Source organism: Thunnus albacares, chromosome 16, assembly GCF_914725855.1.
Source record: "Thunnus albacares chromosome 16, fThuAlb1.1, whole genome shotgun sequence".
Lineage (NCBI taxonomy): Eukaryota > Metazoa > Chordata > Actinopteri > Scombriformes > Scombridae > Thunnus > Thunnus albacares.
Window position 1 is genome coordinate 22325192 of NC_058121.1, and position 23017 is coordinate 22348208.

Below are 23017 nucleotides of genomic sequence, written 5' to 3' on the forward strand. Positions count from 1 at the left end.
ACAGGGTTCCTTTAATGAGGCAGCTAATCAGGCTGCAGCTCATTTTTACAAACGGTGCTGTTTGGTAGTTTAATTTACTGTATAACAATGCATCATATTTTAGAAACTCATTATAGGTTTTTCAAAGCATAACCTGCAATTTGATTACAGCTGTCAACTAAATGCAATACAGTAAAAAGTATATTATTTCCCTCTGAAATGTAGTGGAGTAGAAGTTTAAAGCAGTATAATATTTTAAATACAATACATGAGTAAATGTACCACTGTAGCACTGATTATTGGTGTGTATTTATGTGTTTAAACACAATAATATTTCACAGCATAACTGTAACTGACTGTGTCTCTGTATCTCCCCCTGTTACAATTCTGTATTTCATTTCTCATCGCGTTTACCTGCAGGCCTGTTGTGCGGTTTTGTCTTTACAGGGGTGCTGAGCCGTGAACAAATGCACATCAACAAAGACATGCATGAAGAATAGCTTCCAGTCTCATCCAGCCCACTGGGGAGAGTGATATTCAATCTGATAATTGAGGTATTGATAGATTGGGAGTGAGTGGCGACATTGATAAGTGTGGGACTGAAGGTCTTGTATCCGATGGTGAGGATGGTTGTCAGAGGGAGCATCGATCCGCATCGACCTGCAGCTCTACACCTCACTGGCCTCTTTCTTCTTGTCTTTTCTATCCTTGACTTTTCTATTTCCTTTCTTCTGCTCCCTTCTGTGCCCCCTTCACTTTCCCCACTATGTTTTCATCTCCTTTTAGGTTCAATTTGCACTTTACCTATCCTCTGTGCCTTCGGCCTTTTCTTGCAATTGCAGCCCATAAAACAGACCCGGAACGGCGTGTAGTATTTGGGAATCAACAAAAAAGAGCAAGGGCCGATGTGTCAGGTTTGTGTGTAAACAGCCGAGTACAACGGTGCAGAGAAGAACAGACTAGAACAGGACAGAGCAGGGCGAAGCAGCCAGACAGAGCAGAGAAACAGAGCACCGCATGATGCAACATAAGGTTATATAAGTTATCAGGTGAATCTAATACAACACAACCTCCACCAACTCCGGGTAATGAAACATGAAGTAACATAAGATAAGGTAATGTAATGTAACTCATAGTAACACAAGATAATTTAACAATGTAACAGAGAGCAGGGGAGGAAAAAGGAAACAAACAGAACAGAATTTGCGAGGGTGCACTGGCCCAGAATCTAACGTCCCTCCTGGCTAACTCACAGGAAGTGGCACATTACTGCCGACTGAACTCAAAATGTGCGTACTCTCAAGCTCCCATATGTGCATACATGCGTATATAAAATTGCACATAAATATGTGTCTGTGTGAATGTTTGAACAGCTGAGATTGGCCTGCCACATGACGGGAGTTGAAAGGCCCAGTGAGCAGAGAAATACAATGAGCTCTGTATCAGGATAGGGAAAATAAGACATGTGTCTTTTTTTTTATGGCAATTTGGGAACTAGAGACTAGTGGTAAAAATAAATGATCTAACCTCTCATCCTCCCACCTCATGCTCAACTCCTTCTTTTCTGACCTAAAACCTCTATCCTACCCAATTTCCCTTCTCCATTGTCCCCTTTTCTTCTAAATTAAAAGGGCCGTATTCATGCAATGGATTATATTTTACCAATACAGAGATGCTACCAAGTTTTGTGCATAGTCACTGTAATTTTCCACAGCACTACAGAGACCAAGAAGGATGACAAAAAGGCTGCAATGCAAGAGCATGACTAACAGCGAGGGAAATTTAGAGCTGACAAATTATGTAAACAAATGCAATAAAGCCACTACAGTACAGGTATGTGTGGAATCTGAATATCCCTGACTTTAGTATTCCCCAGTGGTTATACGTAAAAAAAAAGAGTCTGTGGCAGACAGCAATGCTGACAGAAAAACGAGTGCATCAGTTGATCCAGCAAATGCTTCCAAAATGAAAGTTTTGTCACAAAGCCGTGCAGTGGCCGTATGAAATATGATTCTTGTCCGTCGGGAGTAAAGAAGGGAGCAGTGTGTGACGTTGTTATAGAGCCACAAAATCCGCAGACAGAAGAGGTTGGGGTGGATGAGCTGGCCAAAAAACACTTCCCCCGTTTCTACCCGCAGTCATAGTTGGTTTCTTTTAACAATGACCACCATCATTCCCTAACCATAACCAAGTGCTTATTATTGTAACCATGATGACAAAGGTCCCCTAACCCTAACCAAGACGTTTTTTGTGCCTAAATTTAATCAAACGTTTACCATAGCTGTGTCAGATCAGGAAATAGTTTTATGTGTTGTTCTGAAGGACACTGACCACCTTTTTTTTAAAAAAAAAATGCTGACAAAATGTCTGCAATAAATGTTGCATTAAGCTGCCTGTACTTCATCCAACTTTTTATCATTTCTTCTTTACACCTTCTCCTCTCCTGTTCCTCCCTCTAACCACTCTCTTCATGCAATAGACCCCCTCCTTCTCCCCGTGCTCTCCTCCTCTTTGACTCCTCCTTCCTCTTCATCATGTATCACATCGCCAGGGTACGGATCAGCACTCCTTTTCCCCTAGCTCCCCTTCCCCTTTAATCTCACTCTCCTGCTTCATCCTTCTCCTCCTCTCCCTTCCTCGTCAACTACCTTTCATCCTCCTCCCCTCGCTCTGTACCTCCAATGCGTCAGGCATTTCCCAGTGTGTGTGTGTGTGTGTGTGTGTGTGTGTGTGTAGGGTCAGAAAGGTCAGGGTCCTGGTTAGACAATCAAATCTTCTCTCCTGATGGTACCATGTTCATGCGTGTGTTTTTTTCATGATAAATGCTCTGCACTAGTCTTGGTTTGTGAAAACTTTTCACCATTTATCTCTGTCTTTGTGTTAGAGTGTATTTATGTGTGTGTGTGTGTGTGTGTGTGTGTGTGTGTGTGTGTGTGTGTGTATCAGGCTACTCACACTGCAATGTGCATGCAAATGTTTCACCTCAGCAGATCGAAAGCTAGATTAGCTCCCAGTGTCTTGCACCTGCCTGTTGCTATGGAAACTGGGTATCCTCTGTGCGTCACCTGTGCCCATGTTTGGTCTGGTTTCCTGCTCCTTTCTATCAGCTCCCCCCCATCCCCCACCCCCCCCTCTCTCTCTCTCTTTCTCTCTCTCTCTTGTCCTAATTCACTGTCTCTCTCCCTCTCTCTGTAGTCCAAACCACGCACACTGAAACAGAAACACTCACACATACACACACATACACACACACACACACACACACACACACACACAAAGTAATGGACACAAACCACAACCCGCGCGTCTTCTGTTGACTTGATGAATTAATAAGAGTATTTACATAAGCGAATTTACATAAGCGAAACACTGAGCACAATTCAGAAACACAACCGGTGACACATCATCCACACCACATTAACACAGACAAAACAGTAAATGTATCGGAAACACATGGATCATAGGGACTATATCACAATATTGTTGCTCTGTGATGGTCATATACAGAATTAGCTCAGCTTTGATAAACGGTTAGTTACAGTTCTTTATGAATTATCAATAAGAAAGAGTGTGGCTCAAAAGCAAAGTGATCATCCATCATCAAAAGTGATGTGAATGGCGACCCACATGGGCAGTAGGTGTAACCTGCTGCAAACCCTGACTTATAATACAGCACTGAAAGTAGGGGTGCACCGATCCAACGTTAACTTCGACTATACCGATACCCAAACTCAGGGTACGATACAGAGTACTGATCTGACACCAGTGCCCTTTTCCCTCTCAAATTTAAAAACTGTTAACCTCTCTCTAACACATTTTTGGGAAATATGCTTATTCACTGTCTTGAGTTGGACGAGAAGCTCGAAACCACTCTAATTTTTGTTGTATCGATCTTCTATTTGGCTACGCCCAGCAGACAGTTAGCTTAGCTTAGCATAAAGACTGGAAACAGGATGAAACAGCTAGCCTGGCTCTGTCTGAAATAAAAAGTATCCGTCTAGACGATACATTTCATTTGCTTGTCTGCAAAAAAAACAACAAAAAAACAAAAAAAAGACAGTGTCGTTTTTTCACCTGTTGTTAAAAAGTATGGAAAATATCTAAATCTAGTTTAGCAAAAACTACACAAAATGTTAGCTAACGTTAGCTAAACACAAAATCCTATCACTGCCTTCATTGTGAAACACATGCAGGAAGTGTTGTAGTATCAACAGCACCTTTTATCATAATTTACTCAACACAGTAAATGAAAGAAGAACTGCAGGACTGGATTTAATGGGATGGGTCAATGGGTCATGTTGGCTGATGCTTGAGCCACAATAAACACCGTACCTCTTTTAAATGGCATCGCAGACAAACCAAAGAAGAAGTTTGGTGCAATTGTGTTAAGTTACTATTAGGCAGACGCTGATGCAGCTAATAAGGAAAAGTGTAAGTCTTGGCTAGCTGTGCCGTGTCTGCAAACAACAAGACTCTGAGACAACTTCATCCGAGGTTGCCAGATTAGTTTTGGACAGCCGGGCGCCAGGTATCAGAAAGCAGAGTCCTGCCTGGAGGCAAGTGAGGGTAAGGAGACGAAGCGACAGAGCAAAAAGCAGACAGATGATAGAGAGAGAGAGGGAGAGAATGACTGGGGTTTATCATTGTGACATAAGACGGAGGACAGAGAGCCTTCACCACTGCAGTGTAAAAACCCCAACTAGGCTGACCCTCCTCCTCCCCCTTTCTCCTCGCCTCTCCTCCATCGATTCGGTGGTGCAGCAGCGACAGCAGCATAACAAAAACTCTGGCAAAAAAAAAAAAAAAAAATCTCAGCATCAAGCTCTGCAGTAGCTGCCTAGCTTTGGGAAAACACCCCTCTTTGTTCTTTCACTGCGCCCCTCTTCCTCCTCGCGCCCACACCACAACCATCACCCACTGCCGCCACCTCTTTTCCATCCTATCCTTCCTTTCGCAGATCAACATCCCCTCACTGACACCCCTTTTTCCACCGCTGGATGTTTCCCGACGCAGCAATGACAGGCCAGTTTTTCGGAAGACACCTCTTAGCCACTTCTACTAACCATCCGTCCACTGGTTTATCCCTCTATCTCTCACACACACCTACACAATCTCACCTCTGAGTCCAGCTAAATCCCTGCTCTATTCTATTGAGTCTGACTTGGGGAAAAAACTGTTTCTTCCTCTTGACCTACCATAACCCCCATGCAGATCACTCTCACTCACTCTCCTCTGTTGCTCGCTTTAACTCCCCTCTAACCTCCGCTGGTAGTCAGGGTATAAACCTTCACCCACTGCGATTCCCCTCCACCATGCAGCATATTTCTTCTCCTACATGATAACATCAGGAACATATGAATATGCAGGGATGTTTGGTGTTCAGTTATTGGTTTTCTCTTGGCATCCTTTGCTTTTCCAGCTGCAGCAAACTGTAGCTGTGGGTGCAGCATCATTACTATGCAGTGAGAGAATACAGTGAGAATGATGAACACGATGTGCGGAGCTGTAAGGGAAATAATGCTAATGAGAAACATAATCACAAGTGACAAAAACTCTTCAGACTCCTCATTAGGCCTCAGAGAGAAATGTGTGTTTCTCTCTAAAATAATACACCCATATTCTAAGTATTTTAATTATTACTCATCCTGAAAGGTGTACCTCACTACCAGCCATGTGTCGCATGAGTGGCAGGAGGATTTTGAAAAGTTGCTCTCTCTTTTTATCACCTTCCCCTTTTACATAACATTAATCTGTATTATTTATAGGTTTATCAGAAAGGCTTGCCGATGATTCCTTATATAACATTTATATTTTATGACTGTGTTTCCTCGTTGAAGTTTGATTAAAATGTCCCTCTTGCTCAGGAATCCAACTACTGCTGAGAGATTGGCCACTGAGGAGGCCTTAATCAACAGGGAGTGTGTGTGCATAAGTGTGTGTGTGTGTGAGTGAGAGACAGAGAGAGAGAGCGATTGAGTCCCTCTCTTTTTTTGAAGGGCTGAGGGAGGCAGTTTGGGAAGGGCGCAGATGATACTGCGGTATAAAACAGAGCCATATGCAATAACATTTTAAACTTTTCTCCAATAGTGGACATATTGCAGATTGAAGCATCTCAACACAGTCTCAGTCAATAATTTAAGACAAAATTTAAGATATAAAAGCACCCTTCTTGTTAATATTGTAAATACCATGTAACCAAATATAGTATTCTACTGTATTTCTGTTCAGGGTAAGACTCTCTTCATATCAAGTGACATAAAGGGGAAGAATACATTACATTAAGCCTAAAACCCTAAACAGATCTTTTAGCCACTTGGGGGCAGCACCACAAGCACTGACACCTTGACAACTTGATAGCAAACTGTTGCCTATTTACACATCCAGCAGCCACAGAACAACATTACCATTCATTTAGAGTTCACCAGCTAGTCATTAACTTTGTCTCTCTGCTGTTTGTCGCTGGACTCCTAGTGTACAGTGGGGCTTATCAGAGTTTTGAGCTGATCAGAGCTGTAAACAGTTGCCTGCTGCTGCTGGAAACAACACTGATAAGAGAGTGAACCAATAAAGTTGTGAGCCAATTTTTTTTTTGCAAACCTGCAAAATTATGAGCTCAAACATGCTAAAATGCTTTGTAGAGCTAAAAGGGAACGGCAAAGTTCAGTGCTAATTTTCTGTGGGTCCATCACTATAAGCAACACCTATAAAATTATTGATTAGTGCTTTAAACAAGATACAAAAAGTAAATACAACCAGAGAACCCTTATATCACAATGTCAAACATACTCTTTTATTCAATATAATAAAATATGGTCATTTGTGCTCTATTTTTCCAATGGATATCATGATGTTTTGACATTTTTTATGTTAAAGGTGCAGTATGTAGAATTTGGTGGCATACTGCCGCCATGTTGCACCGCCATGTTTCTACAGTTGCCCAGAATGGACAAACCAAACACTGGCTCTAGAGAGGGCTTGTCATGTTTTCCGTGAGTTTCGTAGCCACTGTAGGTTCTCCTACCTGCTTGGAAGGGGAGGATGAGGGGGAGGGGTATTCAGTTAGTTGCAATCTGCAACCTCACCACTAGATGCCACTAAACTCTGCACGCGGGTCCTTTAAATTCGGATGGAACAGTTTTTGTTTTAATACATCAATGTTGTACGAACACATTTTAGACTGAAGATAGTTAACAATTTCAATATTCTACATTGAGAGCCAAAGTAAGCCAGCAACACTAATGAGCTGTTTTTAGGGCAGAGGAAACTTCTATTCCTACAATTTGAGGCAAGCAGGTGAAGAGAAGTAATGCCAATATACCCCTAACACAAACAGCATAATAAATTACAACATCAAAGGCTTGAGTATCTTAAGTAGTTTCATGATGCTGACCTTAGACTCTGTTTCAGAATCAAGATATGGATTATTGTGATCCTGTGAAGCTAATGGTGCCATGGGTTTGATTCCCATTTTGTTATAGAACATTTCTTTAGTAACTCTATGGAAGAAAAGAGAGATAAGCTGACATGTTACTGATCTTCTACGATTAACACCTTTTGTATCCAGTTTTTACAAAGGAAGTATAAATGCGGCAGCTGTAATCCACCCCGTGAGATAGTTACTGTATCTGTTTTTGATATCCTTCCCAGGAATTGGTCTGTTTATCTGAGCCAAGAACCCGGTCCTCTGTTTACCACCCAGTGTTATTGGTCTCACTATGAAATTCAAATCAATATCCTCATAATAAAAGTCCCAGGCCTGCAGCAAATTGGAATCTATAGCTTGGAAAGCTAAAGAGATCTATGGCACTGCCAAGGCTGTACTAATGAATGATGAATCATCGCAACGTGCACACACACACACACACACACACACACACACACACACACACACATATATACGTTTGCTTGCATAGCTAAACCTGCGCAGGTACCTCCAAACATCCACAGACAAAAAAAAAAAATGCTTACACATGTATAACAGTAGACACACATGTGGTCCTGTTGTGTTACATACAGTCAGTCAGGCTAGTGTGAAACATGACTCCCTCATCAATAATAGATGTCTCATGGATGTCATTGTAATGGATGTCATTGTCTCACTAGACACAGCATTTCCATACCACTGCAACTGTGTTTACAGTTATCATCTCTCTGAGAAACAGAGACACCATGAGCCCTGAATCCATCTCAGCATGAAATTACAGGAAATGGATTTTCTTCAAACCTGAAACTATGAATATATTTTGTCTTCTAACTTTTTTCAGATATGGACAAATGCAGCATTCAACATCATTAATTCAATTTACTGAATTAAATACCTGCCTTGACCTTATGGAGATACAAAATTACAGTTTCCTCACAGCAATGCTGTGACTACAGCTACTGTATCTTTGGGATAGACATATTTAGGAATTTAGATTATGTATGTACTATGCAATAAACGTATGTATGTAAGTGCGTTATGTCTGTCTGCATGTATTCATATTATTCAGGAGGCTGCACGCAGAATCTGGTGGTACACACAGATGCGCTGTCTGTGCACGTGTGTATATGTGATGTCCAGAGTGTGTATATATGCTTGCTTGCATGCAGTATGTAATTATTAGATTACTTGCATGTGTGAGCACATCTGTGTATCTGTGTGCATGCGTCCTTAATGTACGTGATGCTATAATAGACTGTAATGATAACATGCTATAATGTGGTAAACAATGATGATATACTGTGTGTGTTTACTGTATGTGTGTGTGTGTATGCTATTGGGTTGTTTTGGGAAGTGAAGGGTTGGAGTGCTGAGTGCTGACTAAGCGGTGCAGGACCAGAGCTGGGAGACTGCAGTGCTGCTGGCAGCAACGCACACTGATTTGAGCTCAGACTGATACTCAGCAGAGGGGGGAGGAGGGGAGAGGAAGGGAGAGGAGGGGAGAGGAGAGGAGAGGAGAGGAGAGGAGAGGAGAGGAGGAAAAGGCTCTAAAAAAGGTGCTTAATGTCTGAAAAAAATTCACGTGTTATCTTTCACAGACATACACAATTAGCATGTACTTGCGCTCATATTTTAGCACAACACACATGCACTCCCACTCATGCAGACAAATATAACAAGTACTGTAGGAGCCAAAATAACATGAACTTCCATGCATGCACACGCACAAAACCACAAATACGCACGGGCCTACACACACGTACACATGCATAGAGGTAGAATACAAACACACATAATGTACAGGAAAAGTAATGTCTACTTGTTAAAAAAGCAAATGACACAAAGTAAAAGCAGTCACATTATACGGCTACAGTACAACCGGTAATACACACATGCTCATATAACAGGAATACACCCAACCACACAAACACGCTCCAGCACACATACTGCATGATCATATAAGCCCTGAGCCCACGCCCTGACAGACACACTGCGTCACGGCCAACAATCAGAGCCAGCAGCCTTGTTTACTCCCTCTAACCTGTGTGCCACTGATTGTGCTAGAAAAGCCCTCATCTTCTCCTCCCGCCCACGCCTCCGCTCCCCCCCCCCCCCCCCCCCTCTCATTCCTCTGTCGTGCTCCCTCCCCATCCTCTGAGTCACCCTCTACTGCTCTTTCTCCATCCCCCAACACCTCCGTCCCCCCCACCTCCCCTCCTCTCCTCTCCTCCTCCTCTCCTCGTGTCCTTTCGCCTTCCCTTCCCTCGCTGTCAGTCCTCTCCTTCCTTCATCTCTCTTGCCTCATTATGAAAGGCTCTGCTGGGCTTTCAGAGATGTTTTTAACTTTCTATTCACTGTCTCCATTTCTCTTTCTGTATATCATTACATATGTGCGTGTCTCTCTCTGTTCCTCTCTCCTCCTCTGCATCTCTCATCACTCTCATCCCTCGCCTCTTTCTCTCCTCGCTTCCTTGTCATCAATGATATTGTGACGATGTATATTTAAACAATCCAGGGTCTGTATTATGAACCTCAAAGCCGCTCCCCCCTGCTTCCCTCCGCCCGTATATTTGATTATATAACTGCGTCCCCATGGACCTTGAGGACACTGCAATCTAATTTTATCTGGTGATGGTGGTGGTGATGATGGGAGTGTGCATCAATGTGACATTTAACACAGAAATTAAGTGTATTTTCTCAGATGATACTCGATACGGACATCAACACCTAAAATATGGCCCAAACACCGTTCAGCGCCGGAGTCAGCCACCCTGAGGCCATTCATGTGATCAATTCATCAAGGCAAAGATGAAAGAGGGTAAATTATTGACCATCTTAAAAAATAAAATCATCTCTTCGTTAATATGTATCAAGCAGATTCCTGTTTCAAAGCAGTCTGAGAGGCTAATGTGAGAACAGTAAACACACACGGCTGCCATTTTGATGTCTTTCTGTGCTAGAAACACAAGAGCTCCCTCCAAGTTTTCTGTTCTCCCAGCTTAATAAACAACAAACCCCTGCATTGCTAAATTTGCCAAACAGCGCCATACGCAGGTTTTAACATGGAACTGCATCTGACTGTAGAGCAGATTTTTTTTTTGCCAGTAGCTGGATGTTTTGCAGTCAGTTCCAGCAACATGGAGGGCTACCAGGGGTGAAATCAAAAAGCACAGCATTGAGACAAAACTGAGCGAGTGTGTGTCTGGCTGCTCAGTGCGTGTAAGTGTTTGTTGCTTGTGTGATTGTAGTACATGTGTAAGTGCATGTTTCAACCTGTGTATGAATTTTTGTGCACATTAAAAAGACAGTTGCAGTAAGGAAGGTATTAAAGAGGGGGAAATGTACATTAAATGAGCCACCAGCCTCCTGTCTTCTCCTCCTCCTCCTCCTCCTCCCTGCCACTTCTATCAGACTCTTCGTGTCTCTTGCTGCAGCCCCAGACACTGCAGAGTCAGAGGAGGATTTTAACTAACTTTCTATGTGCAGTATGTACTTACACCACAGTTTTGTACCTGTACTGTACTCCCTGATTTAGCTCCAGTTTTTATTCAATTACAGGCTGTAAACCAAAACTGATATTCATCTTTATGTGCAAAATCTTTATATGTAGTATTTGTCAAGTCAAGATAATTTTATATATACAGCACCGAATCACAACAGAAGTTATTTCAGGGCACTTTTCACATTGAGCAGGTCTAGACTGTATTCCAACATTCCCCCCATGAGCAAGCACTTGGCAACAGCGGAGAGGAAAAACTCCCCTTTAATAGGAAGAAACCTCGAGCAGAACCGGGCTCTAGGTGGGCGGCCATCTGCCTTGACCGGTTGGGTTGAGAGAGAAATTGTGAGAAATTCAGAGAAATTTGTTCCAATGTATTGACGATTTTTACTTGACAGTTTGCAGGATGGAGAAACAGTATCTAGTTGAGCTTTGTGTATATACAGTGCTGTATGGTGTGTTTGAATACAGTATTCATTTTTGCGTTGATTTGTCATTTGATTAGTACTAAAAGTAGATTATCTCCCTGATAAGATAGCAGCAAACATGTACCGTCCTTCTGACAGTTTCTGAGTATGTACAGATAATGCATGATCTGAAACTATAAATGACTAGATTAAAAATGAGAGCTTTAGTAACATGATGTTCAACTATGTTAAATAAAGTAATGAAATTGATGAATCCAGTGTCCACAATTGTTAAGGGTGACCAGCCAGCTCGAATAACAGACTGTGATTCTAAAATGTCTATGTATCTCTCACTGCCTAACCTCCTTCCAGGCTATTCTGTGGTTTTTGCTAGCTTCAGCGTCTTCCTCTGCATGTTCTGGCTGAAAGGCATCATGAGGTCGTCAAAGTCCAACTCGAGGGATAAGAGCTCCTTCCGTCTCTCTATCTTTGACATCAGCTGGCTGGTTGTCGGCGGCTTTCCCCAAACCTTAGACAGACAGACAGACAGACAAAGATTTGAAGAGAGAGACAATTGCTAGAATTGCTTCACTGCTTTTCTTAACATAAAATGTCTTCTGGTTGTTAAATTACAATCATGAAACTGCCCTTTTAAGTGTTCCTTTATTGGAAACATGTCTGTCATGGGAGATGTTAGTTTGACAGTAGTATTGATCATTTGTACTGGCTTTGTTGAGATATCAATGTAAATATGGCATTTAAAGATTTGTTTGAACCTGATATCAATATTTCAAAATGTATTTCCTATGCTACCAACTGTATGGTTCGAATGGACATTAATTTGTATTTTCTGAGTTGTTGGAGGCTTGTGCAGGATATTAGGAATTTCTAATGGCATGTAAAGACAGCAATTCATAACTTGTGACCTACCGTCTTTGGCACAAAGGTGATATCCACAGTGTTGCTTTTCCCAGTAGTGATGCTGGTGTTGTGCAGGATGATGCTCTTTGACTCTTTCTGAGTAGGCGTCTTCCCCACCGTTACAGTCGATGTGTCTGCAGCTCCTGGAGGAATGACCTGTAGGGGACACCGAGATTTACAGATCTGCTTTATTATAGACATTATAGAGACATCAGGAACAATGCATACATTTAGTTCACATTGTCTATCAAAAGGAAGTGCAAAGATTTGTCACTTGAAGGATAAAAATACTTTCTTTTTATGAATAAATCACTGTAAAGAAATACAGGATAGAGAGGATTCTGACAACCGTCCCAAACAATTGCACCTGTGACATCAAGAATATATTGTATGTATCCACCTGAACCAGAACTTAAAAGGGGATCTGTGCAGCGATGCATATTATTAAAAACAGGCAAAACATTATTTCTGCAGAGAGTTACTACTTATGCCCACTTGTCTGATGGTCAGGTGTCTGAAAAAGATTAGTCACTTGTCCAGAGCAAACTAATTTACATATAAACAATTGATAAAATGACAGATTTTTTCTCTGGACACATAAAATCATAGAATGAAAGAACCCACAAAGACAGTGGTAACCAAACTCGTTTTGTAGGTTTAAAATGTAAAAGATAAAACTCCTAACACACACAAACACAAACAGAAGTCTTAACACCATCTATTACTTTCCTTGCCTGTAGATGGTGCATGTCTACATCTGTCTTTTTAACCTGCTGCTGTTGCAATCTCGGAACTCATCCACTATGGTCTGACGATAAGCAGATATCTGTGTGTCAAGATTACTGCTGTGGTGACTCTCTTGTCTCTCGGTGGCGTAGGTTGGACTGCAGGTCTGACACTGCAGGTCCTGCGCCTTTGCAGTTAGATATTATTTGGGCCTGGTTTCAGGTGCATCAATGTCACTGTGTGTCCTTGTTTCAGCCATGCCCTAAAATCATTGTTTCAATCACTCAGATCTGGGAGCCACAGACTTCTATTTGCAGTGCAGCCATTCATTCAGGTTTACATTGCTATGGTCTCACCACTGAGGATGTTGCTCTATTTTTATGGCAGACTACTGAACTGACTGGGGATTTTTTGATTTGAAAAAAAAAAAAAGTCAATAAAACAAGTGCCATCAGCAGTCCAACTCACATTTTGGCATGCAACTCCTAAACCTTTCTATGTATAAATAATCTAATTGTAACAGCACACTTTTTTCACCAGTGTAGAACATTTAAAACCTGCATATAGCAATGGGTGTGATAAGTGGAGCGTATTATCCCGGGATCACAGGTTCAAAGCTATAAGTGAGTGAATATTCTGCAATGAAAGCATATACTTAGACTTGAGGGTACATGCATTATTTACAGTGATTGACTTGCTCATAAGTCACTCATGCGAGGAAATATAACAGGGTTATTGGTTTTTGATAGTAGTGAGCGAATTCCTGCAGTTTTGTCCAGAATTTCTTATCATTTAATACAGTGATAACCAACATGCTCAGTGAGTAGGCAGTTCCTTATTACACCTGTGTGCAAACTGCTCTGCTTGATGGACTTTCTTGCCCCCTAGAATTGCTTATATTGAAAGTTCAGTACAAATGTATGCCACAGCACCATCTGCTACTTTCAGAGCCTTAATGACAAAATCAATACATTCTGTCTTGATTTTAGCCAGCTGATAGGAAATGCAAATTGAAGTGGCAGTGTGTTCTAGTTGTAACATAACACATCTGGTCTAATTTGCTTACAAGTAGCTGGTTTTAAGTAATCAGATCCCTTTACAGGCTTGTGTTTCCTTCATGTTGAAAGAAGAAGCGGGAGTTAAACAGATGAAAACCAGAGTGTGAGATTACCTCCAGTCAAATGTTGGTAATGTTTTGCTTTAACACTGTTTACATGCCACATTCTGTTGGATGTTCTATGTAACACAGAGCTGGTACTTGACCAAAACATTGCAGTATCAGCCGAAAAAGGACCTTTTCATGTCTTCAGAGAAAAGGAAAGCTTTAATCCCACAGTGACAGCCATGAATTCCTTGTTATTCTGAGACACAGTCTGTCTGAATGGTTGTTGTGGGCAGTGAACAGTGAATAAGGAGCGATGAGATTTTCCATTTCACACACACACAACAGGAACAACAGGAAAGGTTTGAAGCCACAAGATTTTAATACTTTACGTCTGTAGCCGGCTGCTGAAAAGATTTTAATGACGTTACTTGGATACCTTTTCTTTCCCAGGTTTAGACTTTTGAGGTTTGCCCCCCTTTCCCTTGTTTGTCTCCTTTGGTTTAGGCAGAGAATCCATCTTGTCTTTGACCAAGTCAATTATCCTGGAGTCTGCAAAAGCTCTGGCGATGTCGAGGCAGTTTTGTTCTGCAAGGATATAAAATATGCTCAGTCAAATAACAGTAGAGGTCACAGAGTTAAAAATAAAAGAGAAACAGCTTGCCACAATAACTCCAGTGGTAAAATTGCACCAACGGACAGCTCAATAAACAAATATAGTTATATATCCATATATATATATATATATATATATATATATATATATATATATATATATATCTGTTCCTAGTGCACATTAAAACCAATTCTAAATTGAAACTGATTTCAACATCAGTATTTTCCAAGTGAATTTCAGATATACAGTCAAACCTTTCTTGTTCTCCGCATTCACGTTGGCACCCGCTTTGATGAGGAAGTCCACACAGGAGGGTCGAGAGCTCTCGATAGCCCTCATGAGGGGCGTGCCTCCACTGAGGGCCGGGGCATCAACGACGGCCCCAGCTTCCACCAGAAGTTCAATAAGTTCCACTTGGCCTGCGTGAGCCGCGTGGTGGAGGGGCGTCCAGAAGAACTGGTCGCACGTATTCACATCCGCTCTGTCAGGAACAGTTCATAGTGTGATTTAAAGATTTCAAAAGAGTTGGCTTTTTAAAATAGACGACTAATTCTAAACAGTGTTGCAGTCTTTGCATATAGATTTTCATAGTGCAATGAAATGAACTGAAACCAAGGTTGAAAATACAAGTAAACACTTAACAGATCAGGATCAGATCAGTTTGCAGAAACAGAAAGCTCCATTTTCAACTTTCACTAAATGTTTTACATTTAAAATCACACTTTTGTTAATAAATGTCACTTACTTGTGATAAAAAGTTAAATAAAATCTTCACAAATGCAACTAAAAGCATGTCAGTAAAGGGATTAAAAAGTTTTGGTCATTCTGTGCAGTATATGCAGTGAAATGCAGGGTGTGCAATAAATAATAATTAGAATAAGAATAAAAATGAGAATTGGCAACAGAAATATAAAGGATAAAAGTGGTATAAGCAGTGCTATGAGACAGAAAGGAAAATATAAGCTTTCTCACCCCCGGCTGAGAAGGTACTGAGCCACCTCGTAGTTACCACTGGAGCAGGCCACCATCAGCGGGGTCTTGTAAAACGGATCCTGAACGTCCACAGGAACCCCCTGACTGAAAGCGAGGTCCAGAGACTCCAGATCGCCACTCTTCACACAGTAGTTGATGTTGACATAGACCTTATCGGGCTTGTCTATGTAATATGCTGAGTCATTAATTAAGGGATGTTGTGGCGGATGGTCGCGGCCGAATCGACGGACGTCTGAGCAGTTGTAGTACGTCTCGATCATGAAGTGGGGTGGGCCTCCGTCCGGTCGCCGTGGCATGAGCTCTGGTGGGTGGGTGCAAATGGGCAGGGGGAGGACGAATTTACCCTTCTTCTTACCTCCTTTCCCTCCTTTTTCCCCCTTTTTCTTTTTGGGCATGTACGAGGAGAGGAGGAACGGCTTCTTGATGTACTTGACACCTTTGATGAAATCGTTAATGCTGACACCCCCCTCTCTCCCCTTGTCGTGGGCTGAGATGACTGTGTGGATCTGATCCAGCTCAACTGGAGCTCTTAATTCTTCTAACACTGAGATGAACATCTCTGCTGGAACCGTGTCTGATTTGTCCCCAATGGCTCGCCGCAGATCAGTCTCGTTCTCGTTGGACCAGTCGTGGAGGGTCAGGGCCCAGAGGTCTGACATGGGGCCGACACCGCTGGACTTGTTGCCTTTCCCCTGTTGCTTCTCTGCTTTCCTCAGCTCCTTGGCTGCAGCTTTGTGACCGGCGTCTTTGGCAATCTGACGTGGCAGCAAACCTTCCTGGTTCTTCAGTTTGGGGTTACAACCTGAACATAGAGCACAGTATTAATGAAAATATAAACATACGTGAATTGAATTACGTAATTTAATTTGGGACTGTGTTTGCAGCTGCATGTTCTTTTTTTTTTTAAATACTTGGCCATGACATTGATACATAATGCTGAGTAAACCCATGATTTTAAAACAATTCATTTCCTGGCTCTCCATTTATCATAACAGAGAAATAAGCTTACCACATACAAATACAAAAACAGACCAACAGAAGGCCTGCCTCAACTGTGATGACATTAAGAGTTGTTACCACATAACAATCTTAATCTTCTCTTTATGTGACCCCAAAAAGCTGAAAATGACTGCATTGGCATCAGGATGCCTGTTATTGTTGGGCTAACAGCACCTCTCTGTGCCAGGAACTTGCAGCAGTTCGCGTCCCCTGCGGCAGCAGCGTAGTGTAAGGGTGTGCAGTCCTCTAGGTTAATCACACCCATGTCTGCTGAGTACGCAGACAACACCTGGATCACCTGGGAAATACAAAAAACACCACCGAACAACAGATTACAGAACTCTAAATCTAAAATACAATCTTCACTTATTGTAACTGCTCTAATTTGAGTTACACCCAGAAGAAGAAATGTAGAAAATTAGAAACTACTTAATACTAAAAGACTTCTGAGCAGCTGCTACACCTCAAAACAGCCCCCCATGGCAGCATAGTGTACTGCTGTGAAGCGTTTTCGGTCCAGGGCGTTGGGGTTTCCCCCTTTTTTGAGAATGGCTTTAACGAGCTGCAGGGATCCGACTTTGGCTGCTTCCATCAACGCTGTGACTCCGGTTTTCTGAGGAGAGGAGAAGCGAGGAGAAGAGAGGAGAGGAGCCCACAAATCCTGTCAGTCTTAGGTGAGACAAACAGCATGAAGAACATCTTAGCTGCAAGTATCACAGCGTCACACTATGTTGTGTGCTTAAAGGATAAAGGGTACCGATTATACTCTTTGTGTTATGTACTCTCAGTGTTACTCCGTCTGTGTGATTATTAACCTGATTTGTTGCATTGGGGTCTGCCCCTCCATCCAGCATAATGAGACACATGGGAGCGCACTCCTGGGCTTTCTCACACATCAGCTGGAAGACATGAGTCCCTTGTGTAGACACGTTGTTGACGTCTGCCTGGCACTTCAGCGCCACCTGCAGGCAGCGGGTGTGGCTTTTGGTGGGGTACATGCAGTAGAACAGCACACCTAAAGTCAGACAGGAGAACGATAGAGAGAGATTCAGAACAAACAAAAGATTACAAAAAAGTTGAGATAGAGTGAGTGAGGCTGCATCTCAGGGAAAAAAAACCCTTAACATTATCAAAACCTTTTTTTATGTTGACAATGGAAAAAATATCATATATCTAAGGGGATGTGGGTTTCTTGCAGGAATGAACCTCCAAAGAACTCCAACTCAGTTCCCCTCAGCTCTGCAGACTATTGTTTTGGTTTTGGCCTGCAACTTTTATGTTTTGGTTCATTGTCATTGCTCTCATCAACTATGTTTCCAGCCGCAGGGTAGCTGCCCGACACCAAACAGCAGAGAGACAAGGTTAGCTATTAGCCCGTGAACGCAGTGGAGCATTTGGCATCTAAAGACCCTGATATTTTCCTCTGAGGTTGGTAGAGACCCAAACAAAGCTAAAAATGTGAATAAAAGGTTGAATATTTACCAGGTTGCCAGAAACCTGCAAATGAATGCTGTTACTGTGTCTGATGGATGTGTAAATAAGGCAGTTGTTTGCTAAAATGTTCCGCATATCAACTTTATAAGGTGTATATAAATGCTTTGTATACAACATGTAAGTCAAACAATCAATTAAAGCTAATTTAAGGTTTAAAACATACTTTTTGGCAAATCAGCGCAATCCACAGACAGGTAGAAGACACGAAGAGGCAGGAAATTAATAAATCCATATCTTGTGTGTACGGTGGAGAAAAAGCTTGCTTGGCAATATGAGTAAAACGGTTACTGTTGAGAGAAATCCTAGAAGTAAACACAAATTGGCTTCAACCTTTGTCGATAAGCCAATCTGTGTTCTCGCAAAGGAATCTGCAACTGGCCATGAAGACAAACACCCCGGGTTTTCATAATAGAAATGTTTTTCAGGAAGGCTCTGCTGACACTGAAAGCTGGCCAGTACAACCACATTCTCATCTACTGGCCACTGAGCAGCTCCACTGGAGCAGTTGAAGGGGAGAAGGGCCTTGCTCATGGGCACCTCAGTGGTGGTAATGAGGGAGGGGCGGGCCTTTTTTCTCTCACTTCCCCGACTCATTTATCCCGGTGGATACAGTAAATCACACGGGTGTCACAAGCCCGCTCCTCTAACCTGAAGGTCATCACCGCGGTACTGAGGATAATAATACAGGCAAATGTGGGACAACTGACACAAAAAGCTTGGGTGTGAGTGTTGAGACTGGGCCTAACCAGTCCTCCGGGAGAGCAGGAAGATATCGGGTTACTCAGCGTGTTTCACAAGAGAGGATCACTATTAAGGGTTGAACTGTAATTAGACGTACCCGTGCGGTCTGACACACACACAATCAGGCACACACCCACACATAACACACATTGTACAAAAGTTTTTTATCACACAAGCACACTCATGCTATTTTTCTCTGTCTTTCTAGCTCACTCTCTCTCTCTCCTCTTTCTTCCCTCTGTCACTTGTTCACTCCCTCTCAAAAGTAATCGATGCCCCGGACACACTGTAATTGGGTTAATTATCACAATTGCTTTAAAAAGTTCCTGGAGAAGAACTTTGGGCTCTCTGTTTGGAGTTGTCGGGGATACCACCTCCTCATCAATATCTAAACAGAAGCAGCATGCATTTTCATGAGTTGTAAGACAAGGCAAGGCGTTCAGAAAGAACCTGACGGTCTAACTTGAGATGGAAAACACCTCTATTTGAGAAATCGACACTTCAAGCTCTAATTAGAATACATTAGTTGAAGTAAAGCTGTTCCTCTCAGCCTTATTAATTATTGACCGCATACATCATAGGTACATTCCTGTGCATTATCTAAGAGTTTTACTTGTAGATAAAAAAAATCTTGACTGATAATTGAGAATATAATTGAAAAAAGGCCAGTTGTCTAATGTTAATCAGATCTGTCAATCAATTTTAGAATTACAGCAGTTTCCAATCTTGTGTTTTGATATTTAAAGGTAAGGTGATGATTTCTTTTACATCTGGATCACGGATTATTCCTTTAAGGTGAATTAACAGAAAAAGACATAGAGATGACCAGAGATTTCTATTTACTGCACTCAAGTTTAGCCACAGCTAAACAATTGACCTATAAATTATCTTTTTAGTTATCCAGTTAATCATTTAGTCAAACAAATGTCACAGATAATGGCAATTTCCTGCAGCCCAAAGTGTTATCTACAACATAATTTTCTCTTTCTCTTCTCCACTACTGCTGCTGTCTTGTATCTCTGTGCATCTTCTACATGGAACGATTTGCAAAGCACTGTGAAATCAGACTCTCTTGTTCCCATGGCTGCAATAATATCTGGTATGCTCCTGTAACTGTTTTCTACTGTTTTCAATTTGTCTTTTATGTAGTATTAAATCAACCAAATATTCTACTGTACTACTCTGCTCTCCCCATGTGTATCTGTTTCACCTCTCCAGAACCTGCCATCTGTACATGCTACTATATATGGCGAGGGGCGATGACTGCTATTACTCACCTTTGCCCTCGGCGTCTTGGAACCTCAGGTTAGCGCGGTTCTGGGCCAGCAGTATCACTATGTCCTCGTTGCCCAGCTCAGCCGCTAACATGACTGGGGTGCGACCTCTCTTGTCCTGGATGTTGGGGCGGGCTCCCTGGGAGAGAAGGAAGCTGACCAGGTCTGTGGTAGAATCAGGGAGACAGTCAGGACAGTGAAGTGACAGATTGCTTTTTAGTTTGCAGTAAATTCTATGAATTGCACGAGTGCTCTTAGCTTCTTTAGATTAAATTTAAATGTCACAATTTGGAGGGTTGCAGATTATGGCCAACAGCAGCCTGCAATATCCCTTTTCTCTGCCTTATGCATATGCATTCATATTCTTCCTGAAGGCAACAGTAATAGACCTTAGATTAAAATGCTTTTTTTATTAGTCTGTAGGCTACCACAAACCTTTCTGGACATTATTTTCTAGTGCCAAGAAACAACTCATGTAGATTAGGGTTTTTGGAAGTTGTAAACATCTTAATCAAATTACCTTCATCTGGATATTCACCGTATTTAACAGTTTAACATGCAAACAATGGGGTTTGTCTAAAATCTGTTTCTTTCAAACGTTGACCTCTACCTCATTTGACTTCATTTGAAAAGAATGTAAATGTTATCCAGCAGTCAAGTGGAGCGCCTTGTTCTCTTAAAAAAGACTCTGACAGAGTAAGAAAGAGGCCCATCACCCTGATTGTTGGCTGAAACTGCCACGTGAAGCACCCCTGTGCCGTCCTTTGGCTCAGTGAGATTGATGAGGTTTTCCATCCCGAGGTTCACCATCTTTTCTATCTGCACCTTATCGGCCTTATGGACATACTGCAGCAGGCGGTAGATCTGAAGGACCTGCAGGCGGCCCTCTGCTACTCTGCCACTCATTGTGGGGTTAGACAGAGGCTGGTGGAAAAGAGAGATTTATAACTTCCTGACAAATATGTAGGTATAACTGTAAGATAATGACCTAGGATGACAGTAATTATGTAGCTTTTTTAAAAAGTCAGTCATTTTAATCATGTTTGTTTTTTTCACTCATGTATCGTAAAGCTGAAATCACCTCAGTGACTTGTAACATGGCTTTACCTTGTTGAAGTTCTAATTTCCACTTTTTCCACCTAAAAAAATCAAGTTTGACCTTCTGGTGAGTCACACAGAGATCACACTCACTGATGTTTTCCTCTTTGAGTACTAGAGGTTGTGGAAAGTGGTGGAAAGTACATTTACTCACTGTACTTAAGTACAATTTTGAGGTACTTGAGTATTTCAATTTCACTACATTTCAGAGGGAAAATATTGTATACTTTAACTCTAACTAACTGACAACTATAGTTACTTTTAAGATTAACATTTACGTACAAAACATATGATCACTTTATAAAATATGATGCATTATTATAGATTAAACTGCCCAACAGTATATGGAGTAGCCAAAATTAACTCCATGTCGACCAGTACAACTTACATACAATTTGTTGCTAGTACTAATATAACCTATGTATTTAAGTAAAACTTTTTATTGTACTTTTTATGTATGTGGTATTGCTAGTTTTACTTGAGTACATGATTTGAATGGCGACTGTTCATATTCTGACCTTTCACAGTATGGAGCAGGTCATTTTTGACTGAGCTTAAGTATTCCATCATAATTAGTCAATGTACCAAAATTTGAACCACAACTGTCTTTTGCATTCATAGATATCTATCAGTCATTTATAAATGGATGATTGATTTTATTTAGGTTTGACACCATTCATTTTTTTGAGAAAATACATTCACAATCACTATATTATGATCTCATGTTATCTAAAACAAGAGAACATAGCAGCCATAATTATTTCTATTAATTTGTGTGTTAAGTGAAGGATGCAACAACATGTGAATGGTAGGTTTCATTATAACCATTAAAACCATCAATCAACAACCTTTTATGTGCAAAAATGTATACCAGCTGCACAAAAATAAATAATTTTGAAATATTTCCATTTTTGTATATTCTGGGCCACTTCAGGAAAAGTCAGGCTTAAAGAATGTAATTTAAGGTGTTTTTATTGCTTTCAAATGTCAAAAAGGGTCAAATTTGATATGAAAGGGTTAAATGCTTATGACGCATAGCATTATTGTTTCACACTGGCTACTGAACTTTTCCATAAAACAAGACAACATTAAACTTTCTAAACACTGACACATACAGGCTTAAACAACAGCTGGATTGAAAGGCATACAATCAAAATTGCACCCACCTTCACGCTTAATGGGATAACGTTTTTTCCTTGTGTTTGGCACGCGCTTCTTACCGTGCTGGAAAACGTAAAAACTTGCTCTTTGTTGTCCACATACCCAGCACGTTTGAACAGCCAAGACAGTCACGTTTATCCAGAGTTTTTCCACAAGGTCTTGACTTTATTTTTTAAAGCACAACCTCTCACTTTGTGTGAACTGGAGGAAAGAAACAAACTCGGCTCCATGGCAACGGAACGCGTGAAATCCCGGAGAGGGGAGGACGTTTTGTACTTTGGTGGTGTCTGATGCTGCTTTCAGGTGTTGCTGATGAGCTCGGTAATACGAAATTTGAGGCTCCAAATGCGTTTGCAGCAAGGAAAGGTGTACAATTAAGAGCGTAATATTAAAAATATATATATACTAAATTTATTAATTAAAACAAACAAAGCAAAATTGAATTGCATAAGGAATAAAATAATTGGGCTGTTCAACACCTGCAACACTTTGCCCCTTAAATATCACATTTCAGCAACATTCAAGTACCCTATGTCCAATTCACAATCTCATATTTCTGACTGCACTGGACTCTTTATTCTTCA

At 41.4% G+C, this 23017-nt stretch overlaps 1 protein-coding gene across 1 annotated transcript; it reads right to left on the reverse strand.

The window, feature by feature from the left end:
* Window positions 1-11224: 11224 nt before the first annotated feature.
* Window positions 11225-22554, reverse strand: ankef1a (ankyrin repeat and EF-hand domain containing 1a). The gene is made up of 11 exons (XM_044330026.1): window positions 22439-22554; window positions 20891-21098; window positions 20178-20339; window positions 17481-17680; window positions 17129-17278; window positions 16840-16963; window positions 15646-16468; window positions 14928-15154; window positions 14497-14645; window positions 12239-12385; window positions 11225-11837 (listed from the first exon to the last, which is right to left on the reverse strand). Exons 2-11 carry the CDS (start codon window positions 21078-21080, stop codon window positions 11682-11684), a joined length of 2328 nt encoding a protein of 775 aa, XP_044185961.1. The 5' UTR covers window positions 21081-21098; window positions 22439-22554; the 3' UTR covers window positions 11225-11681.
* Between the last annotated feature and the right edge of the window lie 463 nt (window positions 22555-23017).